We start from the raw sequence: 12,990 nt of genomic DNA, 5'->3' as shown, positions 1-12,990 counted from the left end.
AAAAAAAAAAAATTTCTAGCACGTTTTAAGAAAACGAATAAGCAGACGTTTCAGAACTTCTTTCATAAAGTCTTCCCCTAGAGAATCTCCACTAGGAACCCATAGTCGATCACGATATCGAACAATTCCATCCTCAAAAGAATACAACTTCAGACCCTTGGACTCATACCTCAGTCTCCACTTCTACAACTGCTCATCAGAAGACTGACCTGCTCGAATCCTATCTCTCAGAGTCGACTGAATTGTCAAGATAGAAAGACTAGGAGCATCGCCCCTGGCATACACCGCAAGCTCGAATCTCTATCTGCAATGGTCTCTGAACAGACAACTGAGCAAGCGCTGCATTCTTATTATTCAATGCATCTGCGACCACATTAGCCTTTCTCGGGTGGTAGCTAATGTCGTAGTCATGATTCTTACCCAGTTCTAACCATCTCCATTGCCTCATATTCAGCTCTTTATAGGTAAAGAAGTACTTCAAAATTTTGTGGTTAGTAAAAATCTTGTACTTTTCCTCATATAAGTAGTGTCTCCGGATTTTCAGATCGAATACTATTGCTGCAAGCTCGAGGTCATGAGTTGGATAATTCTTTTCATGCATCTTCAACTATCTGTAAGCATAAGCTATTACTCGATCATTATGCATAAAACAAATGTGAAGCATACAAAAATCTTGACAAACCATCGACATGTAAAAACGAAAGTATAAGAAAATATCCATGTTCGCTCCTAACTCATAATCATAATGTGCGGCAAATATGCTCCTCGGGTTAGCGTGCGCACATCTAACTCCGCTTACTAAGTCTTCGGTGTCTCTAGTCTCCTCATCAATATGCTCCCCTGCATCATTCACACCTAATCAGTCTAAAGACTCAACACACGTGAATCGTTATAACAAGTATATATACATAACATGCAACAGTGAAAAGTATTGTAATTAACATACATCTCATAATCTTAAAACATGAGCTTAAACATATCGTGTCGAAGCATAAATTGTCCAAAACATGTCTCATCATATCAATATATACGTGTTCATTTTCTTTATTTGAATTCAGATAATTAGTTGTGACTTTCGTATCAGCTCTAATCGATGGATCCTTCTACGTATAACCTTGGTACCCGACGGCGGGGGACATCGACGACATTTTTACCCATCAACTGAACCTTGGCCTTACATGTTTGTGTTCGTGTTTGTATTAGTCACAATCAACTCTCATCCGTCAAATGTAACATCATATTCATCACTTATAAAAATTATGCATATACATAAATTTCCTTAAAATCAAGTATGCATCGTATTTTTCATATTTCCATAAAAATCATGTTCATGATAACATATACATTTAAAATATGTCAATTTGTGATCAAGGTTCTACCAGGACTGTCAACTCGACCCACATGCAAAATGACCATTTTGTCCTTCGAAACCCTAATTTACCATTTTACCCTTAGACTTTAAAATTTCGACCCGAAGCCAACCAAGCTCCTTAAAACACCTCGAAACACATTAATAATAATGTCCTAGACGTAACATCGAGCTCGTGTCATAACTTATATTATTCATTTTAAAACTTGGACCGAGGTCCCGGTTTTAACCCGAATCAACCTGAAATTTAACCAAATTTTAACCACGAATTATTCACACCCTACCAGCCCCTAAACAACATGATTCCAGCCGTAATGAACCCCTTAGAACCCACTACTACCTATTGGAATTTTCGGCACCTAGATTCCTACAACCCTGATGCACCAAGCCCTCAATAATTCGATCTTAGACCTAACGAACTCAAACCAACCTTGAACCAACGTCACCTAGGACCAATATCAGACCGTGGATGACCTACTGGACAAACCCTAGCCACGCAAACATCTCCATGTGCTCGGTCGTGCGTGAGTTACCCGAAAACAAGCCAAACCCCGATCCTACTCAACTCATGCGCCTCGACCGACTCCTAGGTTGTGGCCAGCCTTGGTTGAGCCATCTTGGACCACGTCTCAAACCCCTTAGGATCTGCACTGTGGCTCGGTTCAACTCCCCATCAGCCGGTCCTCCTCCCAAAGCCCTAACTAGCCCCATACATCACATAAATACATTAGGTTCGATCGGTCCTCACCAAGACTTGACCAGCTCGTGACTCCAGCGCCTTGACGCCTTAACTCTTGACTTGTACAGCCCTTTAACACCTAGCCCTAGCAGCCCCCTTGCACAAGCACCATGAAAACACGAGTTACATGTAAACGTTGCATGCATATTTCGTGACAAAACAATGCAGCATAAAAATCTATGCATTCCTCATGCAAGCACACACACATCAGCATATAATAGCATGAATGATGATAAAAGAGAGCTTTATAGTGTGCCTTTGCATAATACACTCGAAAACTTTGATACACTCAAAAACTTTGGTTGAAAGGATTGTGGGCCTTTGCATAATACACTCGAAAACTTTGGTTGAAAGGATTGTGGGCCCATTAAGTAATAAAATAATCACATCAAGCCCAATAACACTCTTGAAAAATATTTCGTTTAGGTATGATTTTGAAAAATTGTCCGAACCCTCAAACAGTCCCCCGATTTGCTAAAATTTGCGTACCGATTTAAAATATGACCCGGCGAGTAAAAATACCCCATCAAGGCCCAACTTCGAAAATCTCACTTATTTAAACCATATATTAAATAATTAAAAATAACCATTTAATAAAAACATTCTTCCTTAATTATCCCAGGTCTCCATTCCTCGTTCGATCGTGAAAAACTACTGAAAGCCCTTATGCATGAAACTTTAAAAAACCATGAAATAAACATATGTTCATACAATAATCATGCAATAAAATAATTAAACACATATTTTGTAAAATCTTAGATTGCATGCAGTTAGGTTATGTAGTTCGAATTTCCTAGACCTTACAACAACAGTAGAGAAGCCCTAAATAAACTTTCTGTAGTAGCCAGGTAAACCAAAGAAACTGCAGATCTCTGTCACACTCTTAGGCACTGACCAATCTCTAACTGCCTCGAATTTGCTGGGGTCTACCTCAACTCCATCTCTACAAATAGTTGGTCTAAAAACGTCACTCTCTCGAGCCGCACTTGCTGAACTTGGCAAAAGCTTTTTGTCTTTCAATATCTGAAGAACCGTTCTCAAGTACTGACTGTACTTCTCCCTGCTCTTCAAATATATCAGAATATCATCTATGAAGATTATGAAGAACTGATCTAAATACGGCTGAAATATGTTATTCATGAGATCAATGAAGATCACCGTTGCATTAGTCAACCTGAATGGCATCACCATAAACTCATATTGCCCATATGGAGTCCTGAAAACCGTCTTGTGTACATATGCCTCCCTCACTCTCAACCGATAGTAGCCCGAACGAAGGTCTATCTTCGAGAAATTTGAAGCTCCCTGCAACTGATCAAACAAGTATTTGATTCTAGGAAAGGGATACTTATTCTTGATGGTGACTCTGTTAAGCTCCCTATAATCAATGTAAAGTGACATACTATCATCCTTTTTTCACAAATAAAACTGGTGCGCCCCATGGAGAAAAACTCGGACGAATAAAACCCATGTCCTGCAACTCCTGAATATTCTCCTTCAGTTCTTTCATCTCCGCAGGTGCTAGCCGATAGGGTGCCTTGCAAAAATTGGCCATGTCCCCGGCATCAACTCGACGGAAAACTCCACTCTCGATCTGGTGGGATGCCAGAAACGTTCTCAGGAAAAACGCTAGGAAAGTTTCTGACAAACTCGACATCCTCTATGTAGTGCCCAAAACTAGTACACGTAAACCCTATGCATGATTGAATTAATTAATTAATTAATTAATTTAATAATCTAAGTAATTCATGCTATGTGTTAAATTATTTTAAATTCATACATATTTATTTTATTATGTGAATTTAAAATGTTTTCTCGAGTCTTCGACTTCAGACGAATATTTGATGCCGAACCGAGGGAAGGAGATTGGAGAAAAGATATTAAAGAATTTAAGTTACATTTTTTATTTTAAGTCAAGAAAATAGTATTTTTAAAGGTTTTATAAATTCTAGTATTTTTAGGGCTAAATTTAATTTACCAAGTGAAATGGAAATGTTAAGCATTTTAATTAGCAAACTTTGAGAATTTAAATACATCCACAAGAATAAAAAATTTTAATAATTATTTTTATGACTTAATTAATTAAATTAAGTATTATTTAATTAAGGGAAAAAATTAAAATTTGTAGGGCTCTTAATTTAAATTTTGGAAGGCTAAATTAGTAAATTAAATTGTAAGGGCTTAATTAGTAAATTCAATTAGAGTTTTAATTAAACTAAAACACTTAATTAATATCCTAAGTAAATTATAAAAGAGTCCTAATCCTACCACCAAAACCAATTCACGAAATTCACAACTCACGCACACCTAGTCACACACACTAAACACATTAGCCACACACACACAAAACCGAGACTTCTTGAGCTTAGGAGCCTCAATTTTCTTGCTGGTTTCTTGGTTCTGTCATCACCGATCACACACCGACACGTAGCACAATTGGTTCACGGCCCTTTTACGCAAGAAAAATAACTAAAACGCTGCTCCGATCGCCCATCGTTTTCTCTGCAACGATATTCGACGGTTCGAGCGTTTAAAAACGCAAAGGCATATTTTAATTCTTCTTTTACGCATCGATCTTGTCATATTATGTAAACTGATAAAAATTATGCATGAAAATTTATTGTTTATATGCAAACATGCGATTAAAACGATCGAAACAGTTTTCTGAAAATTTTGTGGCATGTTTCATACGTATTCTTGAGTTTCAGGATTATATCCTTCGGTTGGATCCCTCTAGAACATTGCTGCTGGATATGGGTAAGATTTAGGGATGTTTTGGGTCATGGTTGATGGATGGTAAGGTCTAGAAAAGGTCTGGTATGGCATTAAGAAGAGGCGTCGCTGCTGTCATGCAATCGGGTAGGCTTTTCTTGTGTTCGGTCGTTCGGTTCCATGCAGAGCGTAGTTTGGGACTCGTGGTTATGGTTAGAGACGTGAGTTAGGGTACTAGGGGGAGCCTTCTTAGAGTGTTTCAGGCTTTGGTTTGCTAGGAAAAGCACTGGAAACAGAAACACATCGCTGTACAAAAGTGGGTCTCGTGGAAGGCTGTAGGTGATCGACCTTATGGTTTCAGTCAGGGGCTGGGTATGCGGCTCTTTGCCATGGTTTAGGCAGTGTCTTAGGGTCCTAGGATGAGTCTTGGTGTGGTGGTTCATGGGCTGGTTGACTAGGGAAGTTGGCTGGAACAGGATGACAACAGCTGCGCATGGGGTGGCTTCAAGTGCAGGGCTGTCACGGCTTTGGCTTGTTTAGGGGCTGGGATGCGGGTCTGGGCTGGAAAGGGCTTAAGTGGTGTCTGAGGTTCGATTCTAGGGCTTGGTTCGGGTCTGGTTTGCGTTCGTTTAGGCGTGAAGCGCATAGGCATCATATTGCATTCCTTGGGTTGTTCTCTTCTAGGGGCTGTTGTCACGTTTATTTTGGGCCTTGGTCATAGTTTGGGGCTGTCTTAGTGGCTTGACAGTAGGTTAGGATGTGGGCTTAGTATGGTTCGAGTCCCGAGTCGTTCGTTAATTCGTATGATATTTTAATTAATTCGGGAGTCGCATGGCTTTTGTGCTAAGTTTAGTTATTTAAATTTTAAGGCTATGACAGCAAGTCCAGGGTGTCCCAACGAAGTCCATGGTGTTCGTAAATATGTATCACGTGCAAAATAATTATTTTTGAGTTATCTGATTTGTCTTGTGACCAAATTATGTTTCCGATTTGGAAGCCGGAAGACGTGTCCGGGGACCTTTCCAAAATCTTTGGAGGATTATGTTATGTTAGGGAGCGGACATCCCGTCCAAGGGCTATGGTGATCACTGCCGGCCCAGTACTGTGGTTTAGTTTAATCAAACGATTTATGTGTATGGATCACTTGCATTGAACAGAACTCTACGCAAAAATATTTACGTTTATAATTTTGCATAAAAAGTATGACAAATATGATTTTATGATTTTTATCAAATTGTTTATACAAGAAAGTCGTGTTATACGTATTTATGCTTATAATATTTTAATTACAAGATAAGTTTAAATTGCAAGGATTTTATTATGTATTATTCTTTATTCACGGTTTATGCATGCTGAGTCATTAGACTCACTAGACTTGACTGATACAGATGATGTAATTGAGGAGACGGGAGGTGGTGACCAGTGAGCAGGCTCGGGCCAGTGGCATTGCAAACCCGAGGACCTTGTAGTTTAAGCTATATTGTTACGCACGTTTTTAAACTATTTACTCTGACTTTTGATTTGTTAGGATTGGTGATAAGCAAATTAAATTTATAATTTTGTTAGACTATTTTCGGTATATTTTTTGTTTTTGGATTAATTAGGTGTTGGTGATCTATTTTAAATGATGGATTTTAAATATAAATTTTATTTTAGCACGAGTGGTGGTCATTAATTTATTTTAAGAGCTATAATTTTAATAAATTATTTAATAAGAAAATTTTAAATTTTTCGACAAATGTCAAATATTAGTATTTTAAGATACGATTCGTCACACTCTAGCCTCTAACTGACTGGCTCAGCTACTGACAAAAGGCTCTCTAGAAAAGCTTTGCAGCCTCTCTTCATAAGTTTCCTCATACATATACAAGAAATAATGTGCGGCATATGCTTGTTCCGTGCTGCCTCAAAAACAAACGATTTCCCGCTAGGTGGTCGAACAGACACTGACCTCTGTCGAAAATCTATCGAAACTCCATTCGAAGCCAATCCATGCCAAGAATGATATCGAATTCAGGCATCGGGAGTACGATGAGATCTTCCTGAACCACATTCTTGTGTAAACAAAGCTCCAAATTCCTCATGATACTCGTTGTAACCACCTGATCGCCGGAAGGAATAGAAATTCTAAAGCCCAAATCCAAATCCTCGGGTATGATTTTCAGTCGCTTGACAAACGTCTCGGAGATGAATGAGTGTGTAGTTCTTGAATCTAGCAATGCATAAGTAGCTACACATGAAATAAATATCCTTCCTGCGACAAATATACCAACAAATCCATTTGAGTCAAAAACTTAAAGAATTTCCATCATTAATAACTCATAATTCTCAAAAATTTACTCACTAAACCCTTAATAATTCTTGAAAATTCACAATTTGCCCAAAAATATTTTTGAAACTTGCATTCAGCCCCTTAAAGTTTCGAAATTCTTCATTTTTTGCCCCTTAAAATTTTGAAATTTTCACCTCTCCCCAAATAAATTTCGAATTTAATCGATTCAGGCCCTAACTTCTCTAAATTTATTGTTTTGATCCCTAAAATTCTATAAATTACAGAAACAGCCCCTGGTTTTCTAGAATTTACAAAACAGCCCCTGAAATTCTCAAACTTTGCAATTTAGTCCTTAAATTTTCGAAAATTATTGATTTTAGCTTTGAATATTCGTTCATCTCAATTTCAGTCCTTGAAATTCTTAAAGTCCATATAGTTTTCGATCTAAGCAATGCAATCCTCAAGAGTATCAGCCTTTCTATCAGTACTAGGTGCGCGTCTAGAAGGTATTTTATTTTAACGTATTCCAAATTCTAAACGTAACCAATATGCAATTAAATTTAAGCGTCTAACCATTTAGCTTATAAGAACCATTTATCGAACAACTTAAAAGAATGAATACCAATTAACTTCAAAATACATTTAAACATGTAACTTAAGTATATAAATCATGTATACATGCAGGTGCCATAATCCTCTCAAATGCCACTTTTGCTACCAAAAGTCATCAAAATCATTCATACCACAAATAATATGGTATGAATGATGAGAAAAGAAGGAATAAGGTGTGCATTTGCGTGATTCACACACAAAAATCAATTCTAGATGCGAAGAACGTTGGCGGAGATATAGGAGAGACCTTGCTGCGTTTTTCCTTTCAAAAGTGACGTGAACCAGCCTTAGACGTGTGGTGTGTGTGCTCGTGTGTTGATAGAGAGCGAAGCCCTAGGTTTCTTGTGTGATATGAAGTGTTTTGTGGTTTAAAAACTCCATCTTTTGATATAAATAATTGAGTAAAAATTTAGGTCTAATAACCTCGATATAATAGACTCATTAGGCCCATTATCATATAGGAGAAATATCTCGCTTAGGAAATTTTTCGAAAATGATAACCGAGCCTCCAAAAAGTCTTTGTTTTCGTCAAAAATCGATTACCGGTTTAAAATACGACTCAGTGTGTAAAAACACCTCAAAAACACCATTTTCGAAAATCACTTATTAAATATGTCGTATATTAAATAATTAAAAATAATCATCTAATAAAAATATTTTCCTTTACAGTCCCCGGTCTTCGTTCTTTGGTCACGTCTCGAATAACCCTTGAAAATATAATTTTATGCATTCTAATAGAAACCATATTTTTAACATGTAAACATGTCTACCACATTTAATTAATGAAATTAAAATAATTTAATTAGACATTTTCTATTTTTCCTATATTTACATGCAGTTGGATTACGTTATCACATTTTTTGGACCTTACAATTCGTGGTGGAGACTACTTATCCGAGTCATTCACATTTAAGATCTTTCAAAGTTTTTCGAGAGTTATATTGATATTGTTTAAATCATTTTTATTTATTGGGCGATGACGGTTATCGAGAAAATCTATTTATTGACTTATGAGGTGATTCTATATATCATAATCCAAATTGTGCTTGGTATTTTTTTTATTTTTATTTTTTTGTTTAGAATTAAATTTTGTATTAATAGAATTAAAACTAATTAATATCGTTNAATATCCCCTATTTTATTTAATCAATAGAAATCATCTTTAAAATCTCAATAAAATTATTAATTGAATTTGATTATCTCATGAATAAAAATTTATAGAAAATCTTAATAAAATTATTAATTCTATTTCATACTTCTAAATGTTGCTCAATATATATATATATAAACCCTGGCCCGCTGCGGGATGACCGTCTAGGCCCGCGACCCGCACAAGCTGGCCTGTGTAGGCATGTCTGTTTTTAAATAGGTTGAAAATTTTCAATAAAATCCACTTAAACTGGTTAGCCGATTGAGCTAAACTGACGGACCCAACTCATTTGAACGACTCCATGTTGATTATTAATACACAACAAAAACTATTCAATCGAGTTTAGTATTAATAGCAAAAATAAATAATCCAAGTGAATTAATCCAAGACTGTATTTATAATAAATATAGTTAATTTCATTCGCCGTTTGTTTGTGAATTTTGAGATGGAATTCCACTCAAAATACGCTGTCAGTACTCTATCCAAGTTGAATAATTCCTTCTTCTTTGTGAATCGTCTTCAAATTAACAGAACTTGCTAGCTATAAATTAATAATCTCTCTTCATTTAATTCTGGAAGTACAAATAAATATTAATTTACAAAACGGACGTGTAGTGGGATAACTTCGATGTTACATGTGAGGACACTGCCCTCACATGGTTTAAATGGACAAAATTCACAAATGTGATTTTAAAAAAATTAGTAGACCCCATGTATGTGTTATTAAATTTGAGCCCTTTATTCTATCATGGGGTAGTGTCCTTACTAAGATGAAATGAATCGTGGAGTGGAGGGGACCCTCATCCAATTTTATTGTTTATTAAATGTAATTTATTTATGAAGAAGCCCGTTTGTTTGTCGGGAAACTATTCTATTATGAGTTATACAACTGATAAGAGACCATGGAAAGGTCATTGTGTTTATCGAACGATAGTAACCATGAGTTTTAATGTCATCCAATTTTATTTTATTTTTTTTAACAAAAGGCCTAACAAGGCATGATTTTCATCTTTTTTTTTTTTGTAATTACAAGGGTGAACATTATGTCTATTTTTTTCTGACAAACTATACCAAACAAAATTTGTATAAAAATAAAACAGAATAAAAAATCGATTAATTTGGTAGGTAACCAAATTATCCGAATTTTAATTTAATAGAAGTAATAAAGTTTGTTATTTTAAAAAAAAATTAGCAGAAAACGAACCAAATGAAATTTATTTAATTGTATATATGACCTTAACAAATTTGCTTATGAAAATGAATGTCACATAGCCAGAGCATAACCGTTTCAATGAAAACATCGTAATATACAAAAATTGTCTCACTTGATAATTTTATAATCAGATGGAAGAGCACATTACAGGAAATAATCATCGACGTTTCATCAAGGCTACCCGTTACCCTTTATTTTGTTAAATTTTCATTCCAAAACTTGGAATATGACTTTTATCTTGTAAATTTAACATGGAAAAAGTGACTGCAATGTGTGCCATCTAAATATATAATATGAGCAAGCACATTTTAAAAAATGACTTAGTCAAATGTATATATTATTATTATTATTGTTATTATAAAGAAAATACCTTTACACATTTAATATAATTTGTAAAAAAATAAAAATAAAAATCTCCAAATATGTGCAGAGGCAATGCCGGCCTTCCAGATGTTTGAATTGCACGGCCTCAACGAGAGCGTGACGAAATCGAAGATTCTGGAGAAGCTTCATGCGACCTCAACCTAGTAGTCCCCGAAGTCGAAGCCGTTGTCGCCGCAAAGAACATGTCCGACAAGTAATTATCCAAATCTTCAGGGGCATATCTGACAATCGACTCCGCCCCGAAACCCCTCGCGTAATTTCCCCGATGTTTTTGATAGAACTCCCGATAACTCCCCACGATCTTCTTCGACAGCGATATTTTCACTTCGTCTCGCAGTTTCGGGTCGGATATGACCCATGAACTCTGCTTCCTGTACGACTCCTCGAACCCGGCGTAGAATCTTCTGAACCTTTCCGGGATATCGAACGTCGGATCGTCGTCGACGAGTGACGTCATGGCTTTGCTCCAGCCCATCCTCTCGTACTTGGATACGTAGTTCTTCACCTTCGCCTCGTGTTTCCAGATCCAGTCGGGCCCCATCAGGATCCCCAGGGTCGAGGTTCGGATCTTAGAAACGATATAGTTTAGGTTGTTCGCCAGGAACAAATAGGACTGCGCCGCGTCATCGTACTTCACCGCCTTGCCGTCCAGTTTGCAGATGAGGACGAGGATCAGCCACGCGAGGCGGGCCGTGACGGCCTCCGATGCGGGGTCCTCCGACCCGGAGGTGGGGCTGGAGAAGTAGGATACTGGTAGAGGTGTCTGCGCGGAGACCGTCCAATCCATGAGGATGTCGGAGATAGCGCCGCTATAGTCCCCGAGGAAAATGAGGAAATTTATCACGTAGCGAGTGAGAGGGTGGACGCCGCCTTTCGAAGTGGCATTTGAGGAATCTTTCTGAATCGCCGCCTCGAATTGGTTCAGCATGAGCCTTACTGCTTCCGCGAGTTTAAGAAGCGCAGCCACGGCCTCGCTTCTGACCACGGACAACGATTCATGCCCGAATATGGATTCGATATCCGGCCATAGATCCGAAATCGCTTCGTACATGTCGAGCCCACGAAACATCTTCTCCGGCGATAGAATCTTCTTGCTTTTCGCGAAATTATGAGGAAACGAAAATAAATTCACAGCTGCATCTCTAGAAATCTCAGAGAAACACGATTCCGCAAGCTTCTCGGATGAGGAAAACACAAAATCGCAAAGAATCCTCTCGCCGCAGAACAAAGTTTTGACAGCAACTTTAACGGCGTGCAGCCAGTTCTTGATTTTCTGATCCAAAACTTGCCAATCCATCTTCTGAATCGAAGAAACACTGCTACTCTCGACGTGTAAATAATATAAAGTTTCATCAATAATCGATTTTCGAATGATCTTATAAATTTTCAGACACTCTCTTGCATAACCAGATCCAATCATAGAATCCGCGATGCTCTTCAAATCTGCCATAGCCACATCAGAAGCGTGAGGTGTGGTAGTCGTCCCCTCATATTCATCTGAAACTTCGTCCGTATCCGAAATACTAGACCGGGTCGAAGCCTGGGAAGACCGGCACGACACAGATTCTGAATCAAGATTCTTCCTGTTAGAAGATAATATGGTGTAGAATTCTTTCTCCAGTCTCTTAATGGCGAGTTTCATCAACTTCTGCGCCCTAGTCAGTTTCTCAGAATTCGTGTACAGTTTCACGTAGAAATGCATGGCTTTCTGCAAATCACTGACAGATTCTAGGAATCGTTTAGCTTCATCCCTGTCTTGCTCAAACAGTGATCTAAACTTCCGGTGTTGCATGGAATCCAAGTCCCATTTCTTGATTATTTTCTCGGCAAAATCGATGTTTTCCTCCATCATCGTCTCGGAGAAAGTTTGGAGTTGCATCCGGCTCGGAGTGGAGGAAGGAGAGACGTAATTGCTATGGTGAGACTCAGGTAACGGAGACGATGGCCTTGAGAACAAAGAACCCTTCATTTTGCTTCGATTCTATATCTATATTCCTTAAATTGGGGGAAATTCAATCAAAGATATCGGTTTGTTGCCAAAGATTTTGGAGAAATTTACAGAGATTTTTTTGGAAGGAAGAATGAGGGTGAGTGTCTTTTTATATATAGAGAAGCAAGCAAATGGTTTGGCTCGGTCATGGTCGGCGCGTTGAAGTTGTCAATTTCGCATACGATTTAATTAAAGTCAAAACATATGATTCTTGTTTTATAAACCATTATTAAAAAAAAAACAAAAACAAAATAAATATTTAATTCTCTCATATACTATAATATAATATAAATATTAGTTAAATTTTTTGTTATCTAAAATTATTGAATCATTCGCCTTTTTCAAATTACGAATCCACGTTGATTAGTATTCTCTCATATAATATAATATAATATAATATAAATATTAGTTAAATTTTTTGTTATCTAAAATTATTGAATCATTCGCCTTTTTCAAATTACGAATCCACGTTGATTAGTATTCTCTCATATAATATAATATAATATAATATAAATATTAGTTAAATTTTTTGTTATCTAAAATTATTGA

The 12,990-nt window shown here is 37.1% G+C and overlaps 1 protein-coding gene across 1 annotated transcript; it reads right to left on the bottom strand.

Moving 5' to 3' along the window:
* Positions 1-10,394: 10,394 nt before the first annotated feature.
* Positions 10,395-12,529, bottom strand: LOC140960318 (exocyst complex component EXO70H1-like). Its single transcript, XM_073418547.1, has one exon. It carries the CDS (start codon positions 12,418-12,420, stop codon positions 10,537-10,539), a length of 1,884 nt encoding a protein of 627 aa, XP_073274648.1. The 5' UTR covers positions 12,421-12,529; the 3' UTR covers positions 10,395-10,536.
* Between the last annotated feature and the right edge of the window lie 461 nt (positions 12,530-12,990).

The sequence above is a fragment of the Primulina huaijiensis genome, chromosome 15 (genome assembly GCF_012295235.1).
Source record: "Primulina huaijiensis isolate GDHJ02 chromosome 15, ASM1229523v2, whole genome shotgun sequence".
In the NCBI taxonomy this organism is placed as follows: domain Eukaryota; kingdom Viridiplantae; phylum Streptophyta; class Magnoliopsida; order Lamiales; family Gesneriaceae; genus Primulina; species Primulina huaijiensis.
Note: the sequence above shows the minus strand (reverse complement) of the source record. Positions and strands in the feature narration are given on the sequence as shown.

Bases quoted from the DNA above. Each gene is read 5' to 3' on its own strand.
- LOC140960318 (XM_073418547.1), bottom strand. From the start codon at position 12,420: ATGAAGGGTTCTTTGTTCTCAAGGCCATCGTCTCCGTTACCTGAGTCT.